The sequence below is a fragment of the Miniopterus schreibersii genome (assembly GCF_964146895.1).
Source record: "Miniopterus schreibersii genome assembly, chromosome: 8".
NCBI lineage: Eukaryota > Metazoa > Chordata > Mammalia > Chiroptera > Miniopteridae > Miniopterus > Miniopterus schreibersii.
In genome coordinates this window covers 54,168,617-54,196,539 of record NC_138109.1, presented here as the reverse complement: position 1 = coordinate 54,196,539, position 27,923 = coordinate 54,168,617, and the positions used below count along the sequence as shown (strand labels likewise).

The following is a 27,923-nucleotide window of genomic DNA, read 5'->3' as shown; positions in this document are numbered from 1 at the left end:
GGGGGGAGGAGGGAAGATGCCGCGGGCAGCGGCTCTGGCAGCTCCTCCCGGCCGGGCCGAGCCTCTGAGGTCTGCAGGGCGGCGCCCCGACCAACCGCGCGCCCCGGCCGCTGGGAAGACCTGAGCCCTCCCCGCCCGCCCGCCGACCGCGCCCCCCCCGCCCGGCGCCCCCTCCGCCCCCTCCGCGCGGGCTGCGGCAGGTGAGTCCAGCCCGCGCCGCCCAGAGGCATCACGTGTCGTGGGAACGGCGCCCGCGGGGCCTGGAGGAACCGAGATGTCGCGAGCCATTGGTGACACCAGGAGGGAGGGTCGGGACCCCGGACGTCCGCTCTATGGAAGAGACACGCGGGGCAGCGGGGTACCAGCTGCAGGTGTTGGGCACAGCGCCCACTTGGCCGCCCCGCCGAGGTCAGTGGGGGCGCGCACGGGCCCAGGGTCGGGCGGGGGCCCCTGCGGGTCGGCGCGTCCCCCAGCCTGGGGTACCCCGGACGCAAGCTGCGGTGGCTGGGAGGATCTGCGCCCGGCCGGGCCCCCGCCCATCGAGAAGCCCGAGGGCGACTTCCCCAGACCGTGAGGTCGGCTCGCCCCAGATGGGCTGGGAGGGGCGGCGGTCTGCGTGCGCCCGGCGCAGGGATGGCCTGGAGGTTGCACAGCCAGCGTCTTTTCACCCGGATGTCGCGTTATTAGAGGAATGGGGGCAGATGGAAACGGGGGGGTGAAGCCGGGGTCCCTGCGCCGGACGAGAGCTCGGGCAGTCGAAGGGGCTCGGGCGCAGTGGCCCGGGAGGAGGTCTGGCCGAGCTCTGGCAGGATCGCGGTGGCTTTCGCGCTCTCCGGCGAAGGGCCGGCCTGGTAAAGTTAGCCTGAGCGCTCGTTGAAGAAAGAAAAAAGAAAAAACGATGAAGGAAGAAAGAAAGAACGGGAAAGAGACCGAAGTCTTATGTCTGATGAAGCGAGAACGCGCTTTAGAAGAAATGGGGTTGCGTTACTTGGTCACCCACTGTGAGGCTTTTGCTATTTGCACACACTCCCTGGTGTTCTCTATTTTCTGCAGCTCAATCCAATTAAGCCCCTCACCCCCCCCATAGTCGTCTGTGTGTGTTAGTTTATTGATTCCCAGAGCAGGCCTAACCCCTCCGCAACTGCGCTCGGAGCCGCAGCCCCGCCCCGCGGCCCTGCGCCCCGCGCTCCGGGGAGGGAAGGGGCGTGTGCGGGGGTGTGGCCGCCCCGCTTCAGCCGCCAGGGTCCTGGGCAGGTCGCGGTTTCCACAGTGCGCCCCGCTCCGAGGGGCATCTGTGATGCTTTCGGGACAGCTAACGTTTGCAGCAAGTTTAGAGGTCAGTCCTTGTATAATGGAATGCCTGGTTTCTGGGACAACTAAGTGCGATGTGCTGCATAAATTAATCGGGGTTGGCTCCTTTTCTCTTGTTCCTGTGGGTTACTGTTACATGGCTTGTGGCTAGTTTGTTTAAAGTTTAATTTTCCCTGTATCACAATAAAAAGGGCTTAAAGTGACTTCAAATCTGTAATTCACCAACATGCTTTATTATTAAGAGCTTTATTATGTTGGTGTTCATATGTGAGTTTTGAGCAATATAAAACCACGTTCAAGTCCCATATTAAGTCTTTTTAAATGCCGATTTAAAATATCATACCTTTCTGAAGAAGGAAATAACATGTACTTGAGTGAAAATCTTATGGTATTGATAAACTTTTTCTCTCTTTTATGTCCTTACCTAAGAGTTACTGTACTCCTATGTTGAAAGGCATTTTAACATACACACAAGCCACACTTGACTGAGTTCTATCATAATTATTTCATTTTGAAGGTGTTCATATGCTACTGTAAATGTTTTATGCATTGACTCAGCAATGTCCTTATTATTCATTTTTTAAAATCAAGAGTTTAAAGACTTTTTCCATGCCTAGTTTTTATAGCCAATATCTATTGTTTGAGATGTTGTGTTTGCTAACAATGTTTGAATCAGAACCGAAAGTGGGATTCTAGACTTGAAAAACTGTGGTGCCTCAGCAGTGACTTGTCAGATAGCATATTAATATAGTTTGAATTTCCCTTACTGGGAAAAGATCAATCAGAGCTAGCTTTTTATATGGAAGGACTCTACTCTCCCTGGTGGTTTGGAGTATTTTATTTTGAACAGGTTTCCATAATACCAATATTAGTCTGAGGAAAATTCCAAGATAGGTCCCAGCTTGAGAGTGAATTCTTTGTCACGTTGGAAAAGCTGACTTTAAAGACAATAAAACTGGTCCTATTCTTTTAAAAGGGAAAAAGGAAATAATAGGTATGAAGTACTCTGAAAAGTAAAATGTGCTACAGAAATAGAAAGTCTCCAACAAAAAGCAAATACAAATGATATGGCTGATTGAGCTTTGGACTTAAATTGAGCCTCTGTGTTCTCCTTTGGAGAACAATAAAGTCCCCTGAGGCTCACATGTCCACTTAAGAACCTTGTTTGCCATTTAGGAAACTGCTGGGGCTGTAGAGAAAGTGAGGCTGCTTGCTTAGTGTTAGACCCTATGCAAGGGCTTTATTTGCATTTTTATTTAACACTCAATACAATCACATGAGGGCAGCTACTGTTATTCTCATTTTGCAGAAGAGAAAACAGGCTCAGAGAGGCTGAGTGACTTGCCTCATGTCACAAAAGTATCAAGTTGTAGAATCAGGATTAAAAGTCAGACAGAACTCAGTGGTTTAAAACTATTTTGATAAGCTGATAGAAGTCTCTCCCGAAGAAAAATGGCCATATCCATATATACAAAAAATTTTGCATGTAATTTCAAGGACCCTCTGAAACTCTGACGTGGGCTTTCAGGTCACAACTCATGCTCTAATTATATGTTACAGAATGAGACACAAAGCCTATACATACCCTATATGTATAAGTACATATAACCTTTTTCAAATAGAAGCAGCCCTTGAATTTGGTAAATTTTAACAGAGTAGAAACTCATTTAATACCTGAAACAAAAAGAAAAGTGACACGTAACATTGTAATTGGGCCCGTAAACAACTAACGTGCAGTTTAGAACAATGGTGCTTATTTGAAACCAGATCTTCTGTTGACACTCCTTCAACTATCCTGCAATGGCAAAGAATACAAACTTGTGTCTTTACTTACAGAATGGAAACAGTTTTGTTTTTTCTTTCCCTCCAGAGATGACAAATCCCGAGGTGGCTATAAATAGCTGCAGCTTTCAGCAGGAGGGAAATGGCTCCACGTTTAACCAGAACACATCTCCCTCTGAGGAGCTTCTGCTAGAAGACCAGATGAGGCGAAAGCTAAAGTTTTTTTTCATGAATCCCTGTGAGAAATTCTGGGCTCGAGGCAGGAAACCATGGAAACTTGTCATACAAATTATAAAACTTGCAATGGTGACTATCCAGGTGAGCATCTCAGGTCAGGAGTCTGGCGAAGGCCTCTTTTAATAACAAAGAGGCCTGGGGCCTGTATGCAAAGTGGAAAACAAGAAATAAGGAAACTTGAAATCTTAAACCCTTCTCTCTCCAGTGTTTGTGAAAGACGACTTTGGGTTGTTTTTTTCTTACTTTTTTACTTCTCATCTTTCCTTAAGTTATCATTTCAGTCATGTAATCTAATTCGTTTTCGGGAAAAGAAAGTTTTAATATTTGGCTTCCAACCGAGAGGGTTAGCTGAGGGTTTCTGAATCCGCCATGGAAATGAGCTGCTGTCCAGTCAGAAGAGACTTTTCCTTCCTCGTTGGCTTCCTGGGAAAGCTCTTGAGAAACTTTGAGGGTTTCTGTACTTGGATTTCACAGCCCTGTGACCTTGGGAGTCCTGCAGTAGAAGACTGTGGAGTTAACTGAAAAGGAGTGGCATAGGTAGGGAATGAAATATGAGGCTTCATTTTAGGAGATTTCGAATCTCATTTCCTTGGTCTCTCTTAACATTTTATATTGGTTGTGATTCACTCTCATGCAGATATATTTTTCTGTCGGTGAGAGCAATTATCTCTCATTAAAAGCAAATAGGCAAAAATAAAAGCAGGTTTAACTCAGAGAAATAGATGCGATAGGTTTATTTTTATTAGCATTTTCTCTTCTTGGTGAAAAACCACGTAAGTAAATAAATAAGTAGTATTCAAGGATAAAAAAATTTTAAAACTTGTTATTGAGGACAAATGCTTAAGACTGTTAGGAGCTACACTGATTTCCACAATCATATAAAGTTGGTAGGATTCCTGCATAAGTTTCTGATGATGCTAGCTGTTTTTCAAGGAAAATGGGCATTTGAGTGACTACTCTGTTCCAGGACATTATTTCATTTAATTCTAGCAACATTCCTGTTAGGTAAATACTAGCATCCTGTATTTTACAGAGAAAGAAACTGATGTTAATAGAATTTTAAAAAGCAACATGCCTAGTCAGTGGCTGAATCAAGACTTTAGAGACAGGGGCGCTGTCTCTAATATATCACCATAAAAATGGAGGATTAATGCTCAGAATAATATTTGTCAAGTTGGAAAAGCCTGTATTTTGTGATTCTTTATACTGGTTGGGATCTGCTCTTGGGCAGACGTGTTTTTCTGTTGGTAAGAGTAATTATCTTTCTTAAAAGCAAATGGTAGAACATGAGTATTTTCTGCTTAGAATGAGTGCTGTGTTTTGGGCTAAACATTGTACAGGTCATTATCATGTTCAGTTCTTAAAACAAATTGGAGAGAGTGGTATTCCCATTTCACAGATTAGAACACTGACGCTTAGCGAGGTAAAATAGTCTGTCATAGTCAGGAAACTAGAACAGCAGACCTGAAATTCAAACTCAGATTTATTCCCTCTAAGAATTATGATGATCTTAATTGCTCCTAACTCTTTTAGGGAGCTCATCTAACCTTCCTGTGTTTCCTAGAGTGGTCAAGAGAAAAATTGGCCAATGGTTTAAATGTTAAGCCTGTTGGTAATAAACATGTGGAAGGTGTTTAGGTTAACGTTTTTGAAAGGAACTGAGAGTTTCTCAATTGAGATGGTTTCTTAATTTATATCTGAGCAATCAAGCAAATATTACATAAAGACAACTTTGTAATTGATCAAATAAGGGGTGACTTGGTGACAGAGTCCCTCTTTTCAGGGAAAAGAAGATGGTCTTTCTCTTAAGTTGGAGACTTTGTGTCTCGGTAGCAAAAGAAAAATGTGTACAACGATAGATACCACCTAAAAGTTTTATTCTCCTCACTTCCTGGCTCAGTCTGAATTACAGCAGTTCTGTCTCAGCCACTGGTCCTCCTGTCTGCCTCTAGGCCGAAAGGGCAGGGGCTGTTACCTTCTCATTGTATGCTCAGTGCCTAACTCAGGCCTGGCGTCTGGGACGTCCTCCGGGATTTGAGTGAATTGGCAAGGATGTTTGTGAATTCTCTGGAGGCTTTTTGGTCATCAACATCAATAGATATGAAATCCTTGGAATATCAAAGTGTCATCTTATTGGGATTTAAAAAGGACTTTTAGCTGAGAGAGGCTGTTCAGTGATGGGAGTTGAGTTAGGTGGAGAGAGATGACACGTACAGGGTCCAGGGCGTGCATTTACAAGGGGGTAAGGAAGGGGAAAGGTGTATCTACTCTATATTTTTCCTGATCAGACCCTGGATTCCTTTGTGGAGCTTGAATTTAGTCCGTTAGATGGGTTCCAATTTTAACTATACACTTTTTGGTAATGTGACTTGGAAAAATTATTTAAGCCTTTTTGTACTGATCTTGTAAAATCGGTCCATTAGGAGCTATATGGTGGGGTTAGAGTGAGGACAGTTGCTGGACTAGAGTATGGCACATAGGGGCTCAGTGTCCTTCCTCTTTTCCATATAAAATACACCCTGCCTCACTCTGGGATCGAAGTCAGAGTGTATGTTCTAAACTACGGGCACATCCCTGCGTGTGTGTGTGTGTGTGTGTGTGTGTGTGTGTGTGGTGTATGAAATAGAAATCGATTGAGGTAGTTTCAGAGGGAAGAGAAGGTGAAAGAGAGACTTGCAGTAAAGTAAGGTTTTGGATATGACTGACAGAGTTTATGTTACCATGATAGCAGTGCAGTTAAATAACCTTTCTGGGTGTGAACAACTGGTTTCATGTGAAAGTCTACGGTCAATGTTGCATAAATATTAAGGATATGCCATATCAGTATACTTTTAGAGATTAGTGGAAAGGATATTTTTATTTTGGGTCTTATTGTCACAGTTTTGGTCATTAGACCTAGGAATATAGTTTGATTGTAGAATTTAGATTTAGTTAAGATATTTCTTACATTATATTATATACCTTCTTCATCTTACATTATATTATATACCTTCTGACATCCTACAGAGCTCAGTTTCAAACTCTTCTAACTGCTGTTCAGGGCCCTGCCCCCCCCCCCCCCCCCCCCGTCTCCACTTCTTTTGCTAATATTTTCCCCTCAGTGCTCTTCCAGTTGAATTGTGCCCTCTAACAGTGCTAAGTCCCGTCTACCTTCTTAGCTCCTCAAATGTCCTCTGCCCAAGTTCTGCGCCTACTGCAGGGTTTCTGTCGTTCTTTCTTTAAGTTCACCTTCCTATGTCTGTAGCCAACGTGACCTTGTTCATCTGAACACCTGAGGAGCTCTGGAAGGACTCCTCCGAGCTCCCGAAACTTTGATGGTGGGCAATGCCGTAAGTGAGATCAGACATGAAAATAAATGTTGGGGAGATGCAAAGCCACTTCCTTTTACTTTAGAACTAGAAGCCTGCCTGAACTTTAAGGACAAATTCATTCACAGCTACCAAAGATTAATTTCTATTGAACATACTCAGGATTAATTAGACACTGGATCTTGAGTAGATAAATTGACTATTATACGGAGACCTTTATTTTCTTGCCTTCTCACTGTCTTACTTTTTCTCTTAAGCTGGTCTTTTTTGGACTAAGTAACCAGATGGTGGTGGCTTTCAAGGAAGATAACACTATAGCATTCAAACACCTCTTCCTAAAAGAATATGTGGACCAAGCGGATGACACGTATGCAGTGTACACACAGAGTGATGTATACAGTCAAATCATCTTCTCAGTAAACCAGGTAAATCAAGCATTCCCCCCACCAAAACGCAGAGATGCTTTAATGGAATTTACTTGAGTTCCCCCTCTCGGGGTGCATGTACACTCCTTACTTTGGAGAAAGAATAAACTGGAAAATAGTTAGCAATGTACAGAACAGAAACTGACATTCAAATGGAGAAGGGTGAACATTTCTGTAATGACATGTATAAATGACATGTATAAAATCATTAAAAAAAAATTTTTTTTTAAATATTGCCAACAAACTTTTACAAAACTGAAAACTGAGAAGAGTTTTTGGTTAGTAACACAGAGACAGAACCTTTAAAGAATTAATTAAAAGAATCAGAACTAGAGCTTGCTATGAAAGCCTCAAAGATTTAGAATTATTAACCATGACCCTGGCTGTAACTGGTCATTAAGTTCTCAGAGTTCATAGTTTCAGAGGCCTTTAACACTTAATGAGAATATTCACTTTGCAGAGTGTATGTAGCAACCAAGACCTGAAAGTTCATTTAAAAATAAGTAAGGCCTTTGTATCATCCATGACAATGATCTTATTGTGACATTAACTGTCAAAAAAGTAAGCTTGTTTTTCATACAGATGAGTCAAATTCCTACTCTGGGTTTCTAATTGATTTGTTTTTGCTATAAACAGTACTTTCTCAAGATCCTAAATCTCTAATTTTGTAGGTATCATTAAAAGTGTTCTTGAAATCACTACTTCCAACCTGGGTTAGTTTGCAGATCACATTTCAAAATTATTACAACCCGTCTTCAAACAATTGTTATAATGCAATCATGGCTCTTCATTATCTAGAGACAATCTGTGCACAGTGAGATGGTAAATTGCTAAGATGGGATATGTAATTATGGCACCAAGGCTTTCTGTTAGCATTCTGATTGCAAGAATTGGCCCAAAATCTACAGTAATAGAAGTAAGCTGCGTAAGTTGTTAAATAGAATTATGTCCTACAATTTGTAAGGGAAAAAAATAGTATAAGGCTGGAGATATTCAGTTTTGAGATTTTGTTTTAAGCTTATTAAGTTTCTCTAAAACTACTCTGAACCAAATTGGTAGTTTTTTGGGGGGGCATACAGGCAAGGAGTAAACAGTTCATTAAATTCATCCTAAAACATTTTTAGCTTTATTAGTAGACTTAAAATTAGTTTTAAAAATACAGTACTGCCCAGCCAGCATGGCTCAGTGGTTGAGCATTGATCCAGGAGATCGCAATTTGATTCCCGGTCAGGGCACATGCCCAGGTTTCGGGCTCCTTCCCCCAGCAGGGGTTGTGCAGGAGGCAGCCGATCAATGACTGTCCCTTATCATTGATGTTTCTATCTCTCACTCTCCCTTGCTCTCTCTGTAATCAATAAAGATTATTTTTAAAAAATAAATAAATAAAATAAAATAAAAATAGAGTACTATTTGGCATTCAGGCCATTCTGTTGGTCAGACTTCCATATTCTTTATAGAAATGCATGTAGATTCCTTACTCTCTAGTATATAAGTAGATAATATTAATTGGGATGGTTTACCTTGGACAGATCATTGCATAGCATCTTTTAAGCAACTGTCAAGCATTTTTAGCTGATGGTAAAAATATCTTTGATCACAATTTTCATGAATAACGAGATTTTGTGGTTAATGAGGTCAGTCACTCTACATGATTTCAGAGAACCCAAACGGGACAATATGGACTGATGTTAAAGAGGGATCTTTGTTTGCTGTAAGGAGATATCCTGATAGTTGAGGTGATAGTCCCTGAGGGGAGCTAACAGATGGGACAGTGGCTTCTCAGCTCTTAGAGGTATTTCCATGACTAATTAGTTATCCCGGAGGGTTTAGCCCCTAGATGTCCTCTAAGTAGACCATCTCTAGGGCTTATTCTGATCCAATGCTGATAATAACATTACTCTTTGTTTCTTATATAAGCTTGTCGATTTGAATGTCAAAACACTATTTTGTTTTAAATTATATCTTGGCTTTTCTCAACAATTTGTGGGTCATCTTTACCGGGTTCCTTTCTTTCATCTGCCCCTTAAGTTTGGGCAATCCTCAGAGGTGTCCTTTTCCTTCAAAATCTCCCCCACTCTACAGCCATCACCAAGATGAGGTGACCCCTCAGCAGTCCCTCACACTGCTACATGCCCAGCAGCTCACAGGCCCTTGAGAACCACCTGCTCCCCTGTTTCTCTTTCTGGCCAGTCGCTTAGATGTACAGGCCTCGGGGTCTTTGAATCATTTACTCGTGCAGCTTAAGCATAGTCTATACGTCCCTACTGCTGACTGGCTTCCTTTCTTGCCTACCCACTGCCCTACCACTTCTTTGCTGTTTTCTAAAGGATTCACGTAAAGTCACAGATTTAACTGTACAATACTCCTCATTTATTATACATAGAACAGTGTTCAGTGCCAGGGCATTTAATGTACTTATTCTTTGAAGGCAGAGGTAAATGACAGGCACTCAGATTTTTGTAAATGAACAAATGAACTCAAAGGCTCATTACATGTGTTAAGATCAAGTGATCACAGGACCACAGAAAAGTAATGGTTTTAACGAACTTTACTTTGGATGCCACATCGCTCAGATAAGAATCTTGTATGTATTTTTATACTGTCTCCCAAAGGATGACTTGGGACCCATGAATCTACCTGAAAAATTCCTCTCAAAGCAGAGCTGCAAAGACAAGTGAGGCAAGGTGCCCAACCTGAATTAACCCCCACAGAAGCCACAGCCGCTTAGAAGCCCCATCGGTCAGTCCCACAGGTCTCTGCCTCCCAGCCATAGTTCCACACCACGTTCTTGTCCTAGAGTCCTCTGACTTGGGCTCTAGAGACACAGCCCTGCCTTTTACCCCTGACCATCCAGCTCTTGCAAGAGTCATATCAGCACAGCAAGGAAGTCTGCCTGTAGCATAGCTTATAAAGTTACAGATACCTGCAGCCATGTGCCTCAGATCTTCTGTGTTTTAAGACCTTATAAGCTTTAAGATACAGTTTCTGTGGTGAGGAGTTTCAGATCTTTAGGTAATTCCTGTAAGGATTGCCTCACAGGTAGAGGGCACTCAGGGGCACTAAAGGACTCCACTTGGGTATGACTCTACTTCAAGACCCCTGCTTGCCTTTCCAGCTTTACCTCCATTACACACCCCACATTCTGAACACACCGTCTACTTGGTTCCTTGGTGTGTTACATGCTGTTGAGTCAGCTCCAGCTCCCGGAGACTCTATGTGTGAGTGGTGTCCACAGTGTCCTGTCCTCAACAGCCCTGCTCAGCTCTTGTAGACTCCTGCCTATGACTCTTTTATGGAGTCAGTCCATCTCATATTTGGTCTTCCTCTTTCCTGCTGCCCTCTATTTTCCCAGCATTATTGTCTTTTCCAAAGAACCCTGCCTTCTTATGATGTGCCTGAAGTGGATTACCACACTCAGTGTCCTTTACTTTCTTTTTCATTTACAGCACTTTTTACCTCTGCCTCCTCCCCCCTTATAAAACTACTAATTTGACTCAGAGTGCCTTTAGAAAGACTTAATATACTATTTCCTTGAATAGAAAACAAAAATCTCAAAATGGAATATCCCCAGCATTATACTAGTTCCCCCTACATGTAGGGCAAAATGTTATTTAACAGTTTATGCCACTTACTTCTATTCCCATAGATTTCTGGCTCATTTTCCCAGTCCCAATGCTGGCAGAAAGCTCGGTGCCATAATCACACAAATTATCCTAGCAGTTTCCTGTGCATAGATTAGCTCTAGTAAATGAAGAGCCACTGTGGCATTATAATAATTTTTTTAAATCAAGTTTTTATTGATTTAGAGAGAGAGAGGGAGAGGGAGAGAGAAACATCTATGAGTTAGAAAAACATTGATGGGCTGCTTCCTGCACTCCCCCCACTGGGGATCAAGCCCGCAACCTGGCATGTGCCCTGATGGGGATACATGTTTCACATGTATCTTTTAGTAGAATTATTTATCTATGTGTCTACCCCACTAAATTTTTAACTCCAAGAGACAGATACCATATGCTTATCTTTGTATTACTAATTGTGCCAAACGGTATTGTTCAAAATAAGCTCTGAAATACTTAGTTTTGTGTTTTTCAGCTACAGAAGTACATTAAGAGGTTTAAATGGACAATTATTCCAAGATACTAGAAGATTCTCATTTGCAGTAGTAACATTCTGTTTTAGTTAGAGGATTCACTAGGACAGAGGGATATTGTTATGGAAGTGACTAAACTGTATTCTTACAGTAGTAAAACAAAACTCTGACCATATGGGAAGTAAGTCAAAGATAAATAAGATTTGTATTCACACTGAATGTAAAAACCAGTTCCTGATCATAGATTTTTAAAGGAGGGAAGAAGATTATGTGGTTTAAAACTTTTATTTTGCAGATAGTTTGTGATTTGCCTAAGGTCACAGAATTGACACTTGAACTCAGAACTCTGAAGTTCTCAGGCGCTCTAAGCCCCTCTGTTGTCTTGGGGCACAGTCACATGTCACTTAACTCTCATGTTAGTGGGAAGGTCTCCACTCAGAGTGGAAGTGGGAACCTGCCAGTTTCAAAGGCAGGGAGGGAGGGGAATCATGGCTTCACTTCTGCCCTGGCTGGCATTCCCACTTTCTGTTTCTCTTTTTGGTTGAAGTACTTGCAGCTACGCAACATCTCAATTGGGAATCATGCTTATGAGAATAAGGGCGCGGAACAGTCTGGTATGGCGATCTGTCAGTACTTCTACAAGCAAGGAAACATCTGTCCTGGCAATGATACCTTTGACATTGATCCAAAAATTGAAACTGGTAATGTTCTTCTGTAAGCTAGAACTTCCATTTTTAAGTCCTTGATTTATGTTTAAAATCAGTAATTTCATCTCTGAAAACGTTGATTTGGTCTGTGCTAAGAGGTCATCAGAAACACCATATAGAAGTTATTGTGTGTCAGCCAGGTACTGTTCTAAGTTTTTATCGTAACTTATGATTCTTAAAAAAAAAAAAGCTCCAACAAAGTAAGGTTTATTATTACCCCCATATTATAGAAGACTAAAGTATGGCTCAGAGAGTTAAATGATCTGCTCAAGATGGAGATGGTAAGAGGCAGAGCTGACATCTGACCCAGGCGGTCTGGGCTCTTAACCACTATATTCCACTGCCTCTCATTCTGGATAAACTAGGCAGATATTATCCTTATAAAAAAGTATGCTTGCAAATTCTTGATTTATATAAAACTACCTCCCTTCACTATTCAGTATCTACGTGGGTGGGTTGGGGTAGGAATGAGAACCAGAACTTAGAAGAGCACAGTTTATTCTTATTAGCAAAGTGTTACTTGTAATTTGTACCTGAAACATTAGCTCAGCTCATTCAGTTTAAAAAAAAAAAAGTAAGATTAACATTGGTTAATCTTATTAACCAATGTCACCCCAATAAATTTAATAAAAAGAAAATAAAGTATTTGAATGCTTTCATCAATAGCCACTGGGAATTTTTTTTGAGAGGGGTAGTAAAGGATTATAGTACTGATTAGTGAAAACCTTCTAAGATACCTTTTTTTTTTTAAGTGCTTATTGAGGAAAAATAGTCAACACATAATATTTAAAAAGTAGATCCTTTATACTTAGAAAATTTTGTCTTCAACTCTGCAAATGCTTCAAACTTATGTTTAGGATACAAAAAAGGAGGAAGGACTGAACATTTAGGCTTAAGGGACAGGAAGGAAGATAGCATCCTATAGGAGACTGAGACAGTTCACATCTTATCCACTGCAGAACTGTAGCCACTTACGTCTTAAAAACAAAGGCGTCATTGTAACCAAGTGGTGTAGATGCCTAGATTTTAAAATCTTAATTCAGAAAAATACTAGAGTCTGAATACCTAGTTTTGAATATACATTATCTTTTCAAGATGCAGTTTTATTTATTTTGGCTGCTATATTATGTTTTGTGCCTTTCTATGGCAGAATGTTTCTCTGTGGAGCCAGATGAATCTTTTTACATTGGAACGCCGGAAGAAAATAAGCTCAACTTAACACTGGACTTTCACAGGTGAGGGACGCAGACAGGAGTGTGGCTTATGCTTGTCTCTGCATATTTTTGCTGCACTGAAGTCTCCTCTGTTTTCTAGACTCCTAACGGTGGAGCTAAAGTTTAAACTGAAGGCCATTAATCTGCAGACTATTCGTCATCACGAGCTCCCTGACTGTTACGACTTCACTCTGACTGTAAGTATGGGCTGGGCTGAATTTGGTTCCAGTCTGGAGAAAAACGTTTTATCTAGTTATATGTTTCATCTGCTTGTATTAAAGCATGATCAGATATGTAGGATGTTTCCTCTTGAATGTGCGTAAGGGATGCATTGGTATAGCTGGCTCTGTTTTGTTTTAATAATTTACCTGCTTGTTAATTATCTGTCTTCTGCACCTCAACCTAAGTTCTGTGAGGACAGGGAATTTGCCTTGTTCATTGCTGTGTCTTCAGTAGAAAGACAAGTGTCTGGCACAGGATCGGTGTTCAAATACAAAAGAAGAAGAGTTTTGTCTGTTCTGTACCGTTAGCATTTAGCAGTCTGTGGCTGTGTGCTTACAGTCATTGTCAAGGGTTCCTGCTAACTGACTTTTCTCACCATGAATGAATGCTTGTAACCTTTGGGTTATTGCTCACAGTGCCTTCCTTGTGCCGCCTCTGAATGCTCTGGTGAGTTTCTCCCCCTTCAGCCCATCCAATCACTTGTACGTTCTCCACATTCAGTTCTAAATGGAGCTATTAATGCTCTCTAGAGAGCACAAGATGCCTCTCATGTGAGTCTATCATCTCACGAGGATCAGAGTCAGTAACCCCCCCAATGCTGTGTGGTCATATGCAAGAAAGCATTTTCTACAACTTGCTTTCATATGATACAGATTTCTATTACTTCAGCAGTAGTTTGTATCAAAAGCTGTGTCCACAGTACTCAACTAATTGGCTGTAAGAAATCAAGTTTTCAGAGACTGAGGTTAAAAAACATTCAGAATATAGTATAATATAGTAATTATTCATAATACTTGATAAGAAAAGCACTAATACTGTACGACTATTTTGTTTTTGTTTTTTTTAAAATATATCTTTATTGATTTCAGAGAGAGGAAAGGAGAGGGAGAGAGAGAGAAACATCAATGATGAGAGTCACTGATCGAGCCCGCAACCCGGGCATGTGCCCTGACCGGGAATCGAACCCTGATCGCCTGGATCCTAGGTCGATGCTCAACCGCTGAGCCACGCCTGGCCAGGCTGTAAGACTATTTTGAATTAAGCCACAAGGTTTGATCCTAATATTAACCACGTTACGAATTTTCAATATTACTTAATGTTTTAAAAATCAAGTTATTCACTGTCTTGTCTTCTCTCCCCACCCCTTTCTCTCTCTCTCTCTCTCTCTCCCTTGAATTGGAACTTTTCAGAATTTTTATAAGTCTTCAAGGCTTAGCTCAACTGACACCTCCTTCATAGAGCCTTTTGTGATTCTTCAGTTAGAAATTCATTCTGTGCTTTGAACTCCCAGATTTTGATTTTGTTTTTGTATTTTCTATGGTCTTACCACCTTCTCCTTTGTTTTAGGGTTTTCTAGGTTGTCTGTCACCAACTCTACTAGATTGAAAGCTCCTTGAAGGCAGGAACCATTTTATTAATCTTTTCATCCTTCAAAGGACATAGTAGGTGTCTCAAATATTTGTTGAATGAATAAATGAAACACTTGTGAAATGGAAAATTTTTAAAATGACTTGATATAGTGGTAAAAACAACCTGACCTGTTAGCCACAAGCAGACATCATATTTTCACCATTACTGTAGAATCATCCCAAGCTATGCCTGTGCATTGTGGATTTAACAGTGCATCTCACAGGACTGTGGTAGAACTTACATCCTATATGGTAGTTTAATAATAAAAGCCATTAGGGCAATTTCATTATCATAGGAAAACATGAACTGGGGCAGCATGCACCTGATGTAAAATGCAGGTATTTTGCAGTCAAACGAGCCTAGATTTTAATTCCAGCTCACCAGTTGGTAGCTATGTAACTTTAGGGAAATTACTTAATTGGCTTGAGCTTTTGTTTTCTCATTTGTTAAACAAAATTAATGCCTGCCTACTGGACAAAGTTGTTGTCAAGATAGAAGATAACTTATATAAAGGATCTACCGAAGTGTCTGGTATATAGTACATATTCAAATCATTCAACAGCTACTTATTAAATCTTTTCTGTGTGTGCTAGTTGGATTTATAATGTAGAAGTAGTACATTAGCATTCATTCATAAATTCTTGCATTATGTATTTTGAAGCTCTTTATTAGGTGTATAAACATGTAGGATTCTTGTGTTCACTTGAACTGATTCTTTTATCATTATAAAATAGCACTCTTTAACCCTGGTCATAGTCTTTGCTCTAAAATTTACTTTGTCTGATGTTAATATAGCCACTTCGGCTTTCTTTTGATTAGCGTTAGCATGGTATATCTTCTTTAATCCTTTTGGACCTTTTTGTGGCTTATATTTAAAGTGAATTTCTTATTAGTCAACATATAGTTGAGTCTTGGTTTTATGCAAACTTGCAATCTCTTTTCATTAGAGTGCTTAGACCATTTAAATTGCATGTGATTATTAATATGGTTTCTCTCTTTCTCTGCCTCCTTTTGGATTGAGTATTTTTATGATTCCATTTTATCTCATTTGTTAGCTTATAAGCTATAACTGTTGTATTATTTTAGGGCATATAGTGCACATATTTAGCTTATTACACTCTACAGTCAGATGATATACCACTACATGAATAGTATAAGAACCTAACATCAATATACTGGGGTGGGCAAAAGTAGGTTATAATAATAATAAATAATATTATAATTAATAAATAAATAATAATACAAGGATAAACTCTGTGTTTTGTGTACTCACAACTATAAATCTACTTTTGCCTACCCCTGTATTTCCATTTCTCTAATCTTGGCCTTTATGTTATCGTTACAGTTTACTTTCCGGGTGTGTTTCAAAATACATGGTGCATTGTTATTATTTTTGCTTTAAGCAGTCAATTATCTTTTATAGCCATTTAAATAATAAGAAAAAAGTATTTATATTTGCCCACGTAGTTACCATTTCTCGTGTGCTTCATTTCTTTGTGGAGCTCCAGATTTCCATTTGGCATCGTTTTCCTTCTGCTCAAAGGGCCTCCTTTAACATTTCTTATAGTGCAGGCCTTCCGGAGATGAATTCTCTCAGCTTTTGTATGTCTGAAAATGTTATTTCACCTTCATTTTTAAAGGTAGTTTTAGTGTGTATAGAATTCTAGGTTGTTTTTTCCCCTCTGTACTTTAAAGATGCTGCTCTTCCAGCTGGCATTGTTTCTAATGAGAAATCTGCTGTCATCTTCATTTTTGTTCTTCTGTATGGGATGTATTTCCCTCCTCTGGGTGCTTTTAAATGTCTTTTATTGACTGATTGGTTGATTGACTGATTGATCTTCAGAGAGAGAGAGGGAAACACTGATTTGTTGTTCCACTTATTTATGTATTCACTGGATCCCCTGGGGCCACCTCCTTGGTAGTAAATATGGTTCTAGAATGACTAAGAAATCTAGGTCCAGAAGGAAAATCAAAAAAGTTTCACCTAAAATGTTTCCTCTTGAAAAAATGAACCTCTTGTGTTAGTAAGAATTGCAACAGTCCTAAAAATCTATCCCTAGCTGAGGAACAGCTGGAAGGTGGGGGAAAGCACAATTTTATGAGCATTTTAAAAAAATTATTAAAGTGTAGTTGGCACACAATAGTATATTAGTTTCAGGTATACAACATAGTGACTCTACATTTATATACCCTATGATATGATCACCACACCAAGTCTAGTAACCATCTGTCACCATGCAGTGTTATGACAATATTATGAACTGTATTCCTTGTGCTGTACACTGCATCTCTGTGGCTTATTTATTTTATAACTGGAAGCTTCGTACCAGCTCTTACTCATTTCGAGAGGGCATTTAGAGGTACTTAGAATGGAAGGAGGGGAAGGTTTTTTGTTTTAGAAGTTGTCCAAAGCTGGAATACTGTCCTAGAAACACAGGATTTTAGATACCAAAAGTTCTCTGTAGAAGATGTAGTTCAAACTTTTTATTTCACAGAGAAATAAAGTGAACTTACTAAGATTAAACAGCGTTACCAATACAGCAGGGATGAGACTCTGGGTCTCCTCTCGCATTAAAAGAATTATCTCCTAATTAACGCATGGAGGTATCTTGGCTTCAAAAACTAAAGGTGTGTTTTTGACTCTTTTTCTTTTCTTTGCAGATAACATTTGACAACAAAGCCCATAGTGGAAGAATTAAGATAAGTTTAGATAATGACATTTCCATCAGAGAATGTAAAGACTGGCATGTATCTGGATCAGGTAACATACATTTTACTAGTTTTCAAAAATGGTTATTAAATGGATTGTGGGGCACCAAATGAAAGAATTATACTATTTCCAAGTCCCCAATTCTCTGCATATAGATCAATTCACTGTAGTTATCGGATGTTCCAAGCAATACATAAATTATTAATAATTGAAATGACTTTTCCTGCCTTCTCCATGTGCCTTCATTGGTTCACTCCTTACTAAAATATTACTACTACTACTACTGCTACTACTACTACTAAATTCTTACAACACCCCCGGCAAAAAAAAAAAAATCACATACACTGAAACTAATATTTTTGAATGTTTACTGCATACGTTCTTCCACTGGTATTTTCCTCATTTTAATATTTTGAAATATCCTTGAGATATACAGCATCCCTATTTTTATAGATAGACGAGGCCCCTGACCTTGTGTAACTCTATTCTACTTCAGTGAGACAAGCAAGGAAGGAACAAGTAAATGAACAAAATACTTTCGGATAAAAGAATATGAAGAAAGTAAAGCATCATAGCTAGCATGTATTGACACGCTACACAGAGCTCTGAGCACCCCACATGAGCTACCCCATTGTATCCTCACAGCAGCCCCAGCGAGACAGGCGTGATTATCCCCGCTTCTCAGGTGATTAAACTGGAGCACGGAGAGGTTACAGACTTGTCCAAGGTTACACAGGCAGTAAGTGGCAGAGTTAGGTTCAAACCTTTGCAGTCCGTCCCCAGTGTCTGTCACTCTATATTAGTGGTTCTTGGAGTCCCTTGGCAACTTGTCAGAAATGCACATTCTCCAGCCCTACCCAGTGAATCGGAAACCATTTTCATGAGCTCTCCAGGTGACACCAAGGTTTGAGAACCATGGCTCAATATGCATGAGAATGGTGTGGGGAGAGAGAGGGCATTTATATTGTGTAGTAAAGGAAAGCCTCACCAAGGGGGCAGAAGGTTTTAGCTGAGACCTGAGTGATGAGACAGAGCCACCCATGCAGAGATTCTGGAGACTCACAAGTGCAAAGTCCTGGCCAGCATGAGTGGAGCCCCGTGAGGAGGTGGGCAGAGGCCTCAGCCATCACGTGCTCTGCTACAGAGCTTGCCTTTATTTAACGAGTTAGACTGCTCTTTACTGATAAAGCCTGTAGACTAGTTCTGTAATGAAGCATCCCATTACAGTGGCCAAGGGGCATCTAGTTGTTATACAAATGCCTAAATCTACTTTAGAAAAACTTAAGAACCAAGAAACAAACATTTGTGAGAAAGCCTATGTGTCAGGCACTTTCATATGCTCTCAGTTTCAAATAAACAATTTGTGATTGAAATAAAATTTGTGATTCAAGAGCCTCATATATTTGCAGTTACCTATTAGTGAAAAGAATACTAGAATGAATAAATTTCATTTTACTTACCTTTTCTATCTCTTTATACTACTTCTGAACTTTGTTCATCAATCCATAAGAAACCTTAAAGCAACTATTATCCAAGTATGGTATGAGTAAGGACTGCCTGCATATTCCTAGGCCCCACCACAGACACACTGGCTGTCTTCCATGGAGCTGGGAAACCTGCATCTGAGGTATCTGGGACGATTCTTCTGCTCACAAGAATGCAAGAGTCCCTGACTTACTCATTAAGTCTAGCACAATGTACCCTTACGTTACTTACATGGTACTAGAGAACAAGATTAATTCTTTCCAGTCAATTTTCTCCAGTTCAGCTCCAACATTCTCGATGGCATTCAGTCTAAGGATGGACCCTTTCCTCATTTAGTCTACCTTTGACCTGGATAAAGACAACTATAATGTGTGAGATGCTTCAGGGTCAAATCCTACTTGCCTTCTCCCTGGCTGTATGACCAAGACACCAAGATTCTCTTCTGAGCCTTAGTTTCTTCACCTATAAAAATAGGAATGCTGTCTATCTCGTTGATCATTGTATCTTTAGCATCTAGATAAACACCTGGCATGTAGTGGGTTTTTAATAAATATTTTATACCTAGATTTTAATAGGATATGCAGGGAGGCTAGCTGTGTTAAGGACAAGAGACCACAAGCTGTTAATTAAAGATATTTGATTGATGGTTGTGGTGATTTTTAAAAGAAGGACTTTGAACCTTCTAAATACTAATAGGAAGAACATTTATCAGGGTTTTTTCCTCTTTGCTGTCTTTGTGTAAAGAATGCTTGAATTATTTAAATTACTCTAAAAAGGAGTGTGAAGGATCCATATAAAATTTGAAAATTCTTCAGAAGGATGCCAAAAGACTTGAATCAATGGGAAGGCACACCATGTGTTTGGCCAAGAGATTCAACATCATGAGTATGTCAATTCTCCCTAAAGTAATCTATAAATTTGACATGATCCCCTCCCAGAAATTTCCAGTAAGGTTTTTATTAGAATTTGACAATTTCATCCTAAAGAATATATGAAAAAATAAACAAGGAAGAAAAGCCAGCAAAAATTCCAGGAAAGGTAATGAGTGGTATTTGTCTCAGGCATTAAAATACTCAAAAACATCAAAAGGGTAAGGTATATATACAGTATTTTGGTACATGATAAAGATGGCATTTCAAACCATTGGGACTAATAGATTTCCTCTTTTGATTGGCAAAAATTAAAGATTACTAATATCCAGTAGTGGAAGAGATGTGGAGATATCTGTTCGCATGATCTTTTTGGAGAACAATTTTTTAGGATCTCTTTTTAGATACATGCATATGTCTTAACCCAACAATTCCGCCTTTAGATACTCATTCACCTAAAGAACCTTGCACCTGTGCACAGAGAGGACTTGGAGAATTGTTTCTAAGTTTATAGATATACAATCACAGATTGTAAAACAGTAACAATCTGAGTGTATTGTAACGTATTGTACATCTATACTGTGGTACGCATCACAGCGCTGAAAAGAAATGAGATTAAAAACGAAAAGAAAAAAAAGTAGCTGTCATCAAATTTATGTCCCATTTCATAAACAGGTAATCCTTTTCTTTCCAGTTCAGAGGAACACTCATTATATGATGATATTTGATGGCTTTGTTATCCTGATGTGCTTGGCTTCATTAATCCTGTGCTTTCGATCTGTGATCAAAGGAATTCAGCTTCAACAGGTAGGGCTTGTGGCTTTCTAGGCATGTGACAGCCTTTATGACTGACTGAGAAACTCACTGTGCCTCCCCTCTTCTCCCTAAAGGAATTTGTCAGATTTTTCCTATTCCATTATAAGAAGGAGGTTCCTGTTTCTGATCAAATGGAATTTGTCAGTGGATGGTACATTATGATTATTATTAGTGACTTACTGACAATCATTGGATCGATTCTGAAAATGGAAATCCAAGCCAAGGTAAATTTTTTTCCTACTTATGCCATTGTTACTATCAGATTTGCATTAATAGTAATTTATTTTTCCAGAATGTGAGAATTTGTAAATGACTCTTTCAAACATTATATTGAGTAAAGTTGGAATTGACAGCAACAGTTTTCTTAAATCTAGTCAGGAAATCTTTTAGGCAGAGTTTTTAAAAAATGTGAGCCACAGATGTCTGCCTTAGAATCATCTGGATACCTGGTAAATATGCCCCAGTTAGACCTACTGAATCTGAACTCTGGGATGGGGCCTGTGAATTCTTACTCACACCCAAATTCATAAACACACCAAGATAACCAAGGTAAGAGTTGTTCTTACAAGAAGTTCTTGTTCTTACAACAAGATTTCTTTTGTTGATCTTACAAGAAATGCCAGAATTTTCAACAAAAAAAGAGTAGGAGTGGCAGGTGCAGGGTGAGGCCAAACTATGATTATGTGAGTGCTGTAGTTGTTTCCTTTGTCCATCCATATTTTTATTTTTCCCATTGATGGGCTGCAAGGTTTTCCATTTTGAGTTAGGTCTAACTCAGACTACAAATCAGCCTTCTCTTCCAAAGCAAAGATCAAATTAAAAAAACTAATATTGTGCAAACTAATCTTGCTCAAATTTTTCTAGCCTTGGCTGCAACTAAAAATGAGTCTAAGCCTGTTATGATTTAGATTCCTGGGCAGAGACCCCCAAATGCAATGGCTCAGAAGAGATAGGAGCTCCTCCTACTCTCACTTACACCTGTTTCCAATCGGGCTGCCCTGCCACTCCACAGAAAGTGTTCTTGCCAAGGACCTCCCATGTTGCTAAGTCCAATAATCAATTATTTCAATTATTTACCCTCATTTTGACCTATTAGCAGCTTTTGACATTGTCAACACTCCCTCCTTGTTGATACACTTTCTTTGCTGGGCCATCACTTTCCTGGCTTTCTTCCTACGTCACGGGCTGGTCTGACTTTCCTTTGCCAGTTTCCTCTCATCTCTCCAACCGATTAAAGTGACAGTGCTCCAAGGCATAGTGCTTGGACATCTTTTATTTTCTGCCGCCATCTCGATGATCTCATTCCGTTCTATGTTTTTAAACATCATCTATTTGCCAATGATTTCCACATTTGTGTCTCCAGCTTGGAATTCTTCCTTCAACTTGTCTCAAATATCCAACTGTCTATTCCACACCTTCACCTGGGTGTCTACTTGGCCCCTCAAATTTAACATACCTAAAACAGAATTCCTAAGGTCCCCTCCTCCACAGTCCAAACCTGCTTCTCCTTTCTAACTTTAGTTAATACCAACTCTTTTCAGTTGCTCAAGACAAACGTCATAGATTCATCCTTGACTCCTCTCTCATTGATCCCCTCTCCTCCACACCTAACCCAAAAGGAAATCCTATAGATCTGCTTTCAAAACCCACCTCATCGTCTCCACCACCAAGTCGCCATCGGCTCTCACATTATTGCAGTGGCCTCCTCACTCCTCTAACAGTCTTTGCTCAGCCACAGCAGCTAATATTTGATCACATCACTCCTGTTCAGAGCTCTCAGATCTCTCTACCCTGTTCAGAGTAAAAATAAAGGTGTTAAATTACCCACAAGGCCCTTAATCCCTGCCCCCTGTGACTTCATGCTATCCCCATCGCTCACACCAGCCAGACTCACTATCTTGCCAGATGCCCTCCCGCCTCGGGGCCTTTGCACTTGCTGGTTCCTATGCCGAAAGAGCTTTTCCCCTCAGATTTTGCTTGGTTTGCTCCACACTCCCTTCAGGTCTTCACTCAGGTGCCACCTTTTCAGCAAGACCTTGCCTGATCACCCTACTTAAAATGCAAGCCCCTATGCATTCCTTACCCCCTTTCCTGAATTTTCCCCTCCACACTTACCATCAGCCCATGTGGCAGGTGCTCATTAATTTATTGCTGCCATCTCTCTCCCCTCACTAGAATGTAAGCTTGATGAGAGTAGGAAATTTTGCGTGTTCACTGCTCTGTCCGTAGCACCTGGAACAGTGCCCAACTCATAGCTACCCAATAAATAGCCTTTGCTCGTATGAATTTCTGATTACTTTTTCCCACTCTGTTTTAGAGCCTAGCCAGTTATGACATCTGCAGCATCCTTCTTGGGACCTCCACCTTGCTTGTGTGGCTTGGCGTCATCAGATACCTCAGTTTCTTTCAGAAGTACAACGTAAGACATTTCGGGGCTCTCTGTGCTGTTGGCCTTTCTCCCCTACATAGTTAACGCACCGCTGCGGCTGAAGGGCGAAGGGATCTAATGCCCTCTCTTGCTTCCCCAGCTCCTTATCCTGACCCTGCAGGCAGCGCTGCCCAATGTCATGCGGTTCTGCTGCTGCGCCGCTGTGATTTACTTCGGCTATTGCTTCTGCGGATGGATTGTGCTGGGTCCTTACCATGAAAAGGTACTGATCTTCAGTTTCTTTTCTCGGTGCCGTTAAGCTCTTAGAATGGTGCCGGTGGCTTGTTTTCTCCTTTCAAACGAACGCCTTTTCTTTTGCGACTCAGCTTTAATATGTTGAAGGTGGCATGTCTATTGCCACGTTGATACACCGGTTGTGTGTGACCAACTTGAGAGAGTGATCAATCCACGCAACTTCCTCAATTTCTTTGGTGGAATTTGCCAAATACTTGAGTCCTTTTTACCACCAGTGAAGTAAAGTTTGTTCAGTTCGATTCATCATTATATATTAGAGTAGGCTGTTTGGGTAAGGTGCCTTGAAATGTGATTTTATTTAAAAAGTAGTACATGGAGAACCTTGTAGAACATTTGAATATTTGTTACCGGAGCTATAGTCTTAACTATAATGCTGTTATCTTAAGTGGCATGAACTTTAAAACACGAAGTATGATCCTGCATGGTTGGGACCTGGGTTTCTCTGAAGAAGCATTTCAAGGATCTCTTTCCATGAAGGTAAAGAGGGCGGATAAGGCTTGACTCACAAAAGCCCTGAGGGCATAGGCCAAGCCTCTTCTACCTTCAGTTCAGCCTGCTCCTGTGAACAGGAGCATCACGAAGTAGCTGCTTGTCCCAGAAAAAATAGTAGGCCTGTATCTGTTGTGTGTATCACCCGAGCAAATGTGTGCAGTTACCTCAGGTTATTGGTAAAGGGTAACTTGGGGTGTCTGGTCCCATTATTTTTAATACGATGGAATGGATGACGTCTCTCATGGGAAGGAACGTGGAATAAAGTGCACTTTTCTCTTTTTTTTTCAGTTCCGTTCTCTGAACTTGGTCTCTGAGTGCCTTTTTTCTCTGATAAATGGAGATGACATGTTTGCCACGTTTGCAGGAATGCACCAAAAAAGTTACTTGGTCTGGCTGTTTAGCAGAATTTACCTCTACACGTTCATCAGCCTCTTTGTGTATATGATTTTAAGTCTTTTCATTGCACTGATCACTGATACATATGAAACAATTAAGGTAGGTTGATCAGCAGCCGTAAGCGGCAGCATTTTCCAGCACTTGTAGAATGACAATAAAATATTGTCCTATTGTACCTATTGGGGAGGGGAATCGATGGAATGTTCATTTCTTTAGGGTAGACAAGGGCTTCAATTTTAGATACCGAGAAACAAGTAGAAGAGAAACAGAACTTTTAGAATGTTGAGAGTTTTGTCCTCATGTAATTGTGCTTTTTCATGTAAGCTTTCCAACCTTTTATTAGAATTATAAGGACCAGTAGGTATTGGGTGAGTAAAACAGATAGCATTTCAAAAAGCCAAAATTTGGGGTGGGGAACTTTTAAAATCCAATTTTCATAAAGAAAATTGACTTCATTTGGTGTGTGCTGTCACTGAACCCCTTACTCTTTGCAAGGCTCTGCATGGTCCCCTCTCCAGCTGGAAACTTGATTTGAAAAATCAGTTTAATATATTAGGTATATGGGGACAGAAGATGATTTGACTTTGGGTGGTGGGAACACAGTGTGATATAGAGAGCTTATAACACAGAAATCCACACCTGAAACCTATATGATCATATTAACCAATGTCACCCCAATTAATTTAATTTAAAAAATAAAATAAAAAATCACTTTAAGCCCTTTGAAATATGGAAAGGAAGAATAAATATCCACATATATTTAAATTTCTAATAACCTTGTATTGTTAGATATACTACTGGCATAGACACTATTCATACGGGGAATTTTCTTTCTGGGCATGAGAGGAGTAATGAAACCTGATGGTCCAGGGACAAAGAGAAGGCCACCGGGAGTTGATGGATTACGAGTTGATGATTATGAAAATCTTGCTCAGGAAGCCAGGGCCATGACTTCCTTCTCATTGAATAAGATTTTTGAGAACTGACTGTCCTCAACAATTGCTTGGCAGATTTGTGCTTAGAGTCCCTGAAGTGACTGGGAAAGAATTGTAGTAGAACCTGTCCAAATCCCTCTATGCTCTAAACACTTACTACCTTGCACTCTGCATGCAAAGAACTATATGTTATTTAAAGGTGACATCCATTATCTCTAAGGGTATCATGACTTGACAACTCTCTGTAACACAAAGCTGAGACTCAGTTTAGATGTTAACCTCTTTTCATGGGCTCAGAGCACTTCCAAATGAGAAAGCTAAGTTATTTCTAATCCTTTCTGGTCAGGGCACATTCTAGAGGTCTTAGACCCCCAAACTGATATCAATATGAGGCCTTTAAACAAGCCTATCTGTCCAGAAGAGAGACTGCCAAAGGGTGTGCAGAGTGGAAAGGTCTCTCACAGCATTCAGATCTTTGTCCAGACACCTGGACCAGTGTAGAAGCATTCAGGGCTGGGCTGAGCTCTCCCGGGGAAGGCTAGGTATGCCCGCCCCTCAGCCCCCAACACCACCACTGTTCATCTGCATCAGCTGGGCTACCTGTGGCCTGAACCATGTTCCATCCAAGGTGCCTGCCACACACTGGCTTGCAAGTCATGGGCTGCAGGGTGAAGTGGTGACACAGGTTCTCAGACTGGGAACAGGACTGGCTGGAGGGCTCAGACTGACTTAGATTCAACATACTCATTTTGGGTTGAACCAAACCCACAAAAGAGAGGCCTGGAGGGCACTGCCGAATCCCAGACCCACTTAACTTTAGCTAAACCCAAGAGTGGCTGCATGATCTAGAGACTACATCTCACTGAAAGGACTTGGAAGTGACTAAACTATCCCTCCGGAAAGATCTCCTTGCCAAACGAGCTATTTTAAATGAGGAATAAAGCTGTTTTCAAGGGGCTTATTAATAAGAAGTACTTTTTTATTCTTCCGTACAGCATTACCAACAAGACGGCTTCCCAGACACTGAACTTCGTACATTTATAGCAGAGTGCAAAGATCTACCCAACTCTGGAAAATACAGATTAGACGACGACCCTCCAGACTCTATATTCTGTTGCTGTAAAAAGTAGCTGTCACGCTTATGTGTGCTTTAGAGGAAAATGTGACATGTAGCTGAGTTGGGAAACTATATGGATATTTTAAGATCTGCTGGAGTATGTTTGAAGACTATTATTTTGAGCAAATTCATAGTTGTAATTGATTAAGAACTCATTAGGTTTATAATTTTAAGAGCAGTAATTGTTGTCTTTTCAGCTCTATGTTGAGTTTATTAAAAACAAAACAAAACAAAAACCACCTAACTTTGACTAGGGAAGCTATTGGCTTCCTGTTCCTTCTTTATTTTACCAGAGCTTTAGAACAGGGGTGGGGAACATCCACCCATGGACCATATAAGGCCTGCGAAATCATTTGGTCTGGCCCTGCCAAGGCAACCACAGGTGGGTCTCGAAAGTCAATAAATCTAGGAGCTTTTTTCATAGCAACAATAATTTTGTATGGCCTGTGAATGATGTTATAAATATCCAAATGGCTCTTGGCAGAAGAAAGTTTCCCCATCCCTGCTTTGGAAGGTGTTTTCTATGTCACTCTTTACGCCAGCTCTTGACCTCCTGCTTACAGAGATTCGGACTGTGTTACTGTGTCATTGGTGGAAAACAATGCCTGGCCTGACAGTGGCTTCAGACAACTCACTAACCCTGGACTGGACTGCTCTCAGGTCCATTGGTGAGAGGGAGGGGATGGTTGCTGTATATCCAGTACTCATCGCCTTTTAAGACCAGGCCACACTAAGAAACAACCATCACCAGCTAGCAATCCAGTATTTGGTTGTGAAGGACAACTGTTCTATGCTTCTTGTAGTTCTGGAGAGGATCAGGACTTTTAGTGTTCATGTATAAGTTTTCTCTTCTTCTACAGTATTAAAGTAAAAAGTTGAAAGAGTACCTTATACATATATGAAAATTAAAGCACATATCCAATTCATGTTTGATCCCAAGAGGATCATTTTATCAGTACGTACATGGCCTTGTGAACACTCTGGGATGTACTGTGTGCTCGTCGTAGGCACATTCGGTCTCCTATAAAGGAGCAGCATTTTAGGGTTGGGAACTGTGGTTTCGTGGGGAGAGGTTCCATAATTCACATTAAAAATATTTTAAAAAATAGTTATCCTCAGAATTTAAAAATAAGTGGGAAATGTATGCCTTTAAAAGACACAAAACCAAAGTCTCTATCCTTGCAAAATACTGATGAGAAGTTTCAGGGATTTTCACAACATGAATCTTTGTTTTGTGTACTGTTTGTTCAAATAGAAATGAACTTGATGTGCAATAAAGGTTTTCGCAAAGCAAACTCTTTTTTCTGTGTGTGAAGGAAACTGATTTGTTAATTTTTTATTTTGGTTTAAGGACTAAATGAAGATAGCCTTGAGACACTAAAATCTTACTAGTTAAAAATGATCGTGCCCGGCCGGGCGTGGCTCAGCGGTTGAGCATTGACCTAGGATCCAGGAGATCAGGGTTTGATTCCCGGTCAGAACATATGCCCGGGTTGCGGGCTCCATCCCTAGTTGGGGGCGTGCAGGAGGCAGCCGATCAATGACTCTCTCATCACTGATATTTTCTATCTCTCTCTCTCCCCCTCTCCTTCCCTCTCTCTGAAATCAATAAAAGATACATTAAAAAAAAAATCATGATAATGACTCCAGGTGTTGAAATGTGAGGTTTTACAACAAATATAAACTACGTTTGTGGTGCCTTTGGCTTTTTAGA

The 27,923-nt window shown here is 40.5% G+C and overlaps 1 protein-coding gene across 4 annotated transcripts; it reads left to right on the top strand.

Moving 5' to 3' along the window:
• On the top strand, positions 1-27,502 carry MCOLN3 (mucolipin TRP cation channel 3). 4 transcript variants are annotated; one of them, XM_081145156.1, is made up of 13 exons: positions 1-200; positions 3,182-3,411; positions 6,896-7,063; positions 11,701-11,854; positions 13,011-13,095; positions 13,175-13,271; positions 17,368-17,467; positions 20,465-20,577; positions 20,661-20,810; positions 22,904-23,005; positions 23,115-23,237; positions 24,050-24,256; positions 26,088-27,502. In XM_081145156.1, exons 2-13 carry the CDS (start codon positions 3,184-3,186, stop codon positions 26,220-26,222), a joined length of 1,662 nt encoding a protein of 553 aa, XP_081001282.1. In that variant the 5' UTR covers positions 1-200; positions 3,182-3,183; the 3' UTR covers positions 26,223-27,502. The 4 variants fall into 4 exon arrangements, with proteins under 4 accessions (XP_081001282.1, XP_081001280.1, XP_081001283.1 ...); XM_081145154.1 differs by lacking the exon at positions 1-200 and adding an exon at positions 238-408; XM_081145155.1 differs by lacking the exon at positions 1-200 and adding an exon at positions 1,232-1,336.
• The last annotated feature ends 421 nt before the right edge of the window (positions 27,503-27,923 follow it).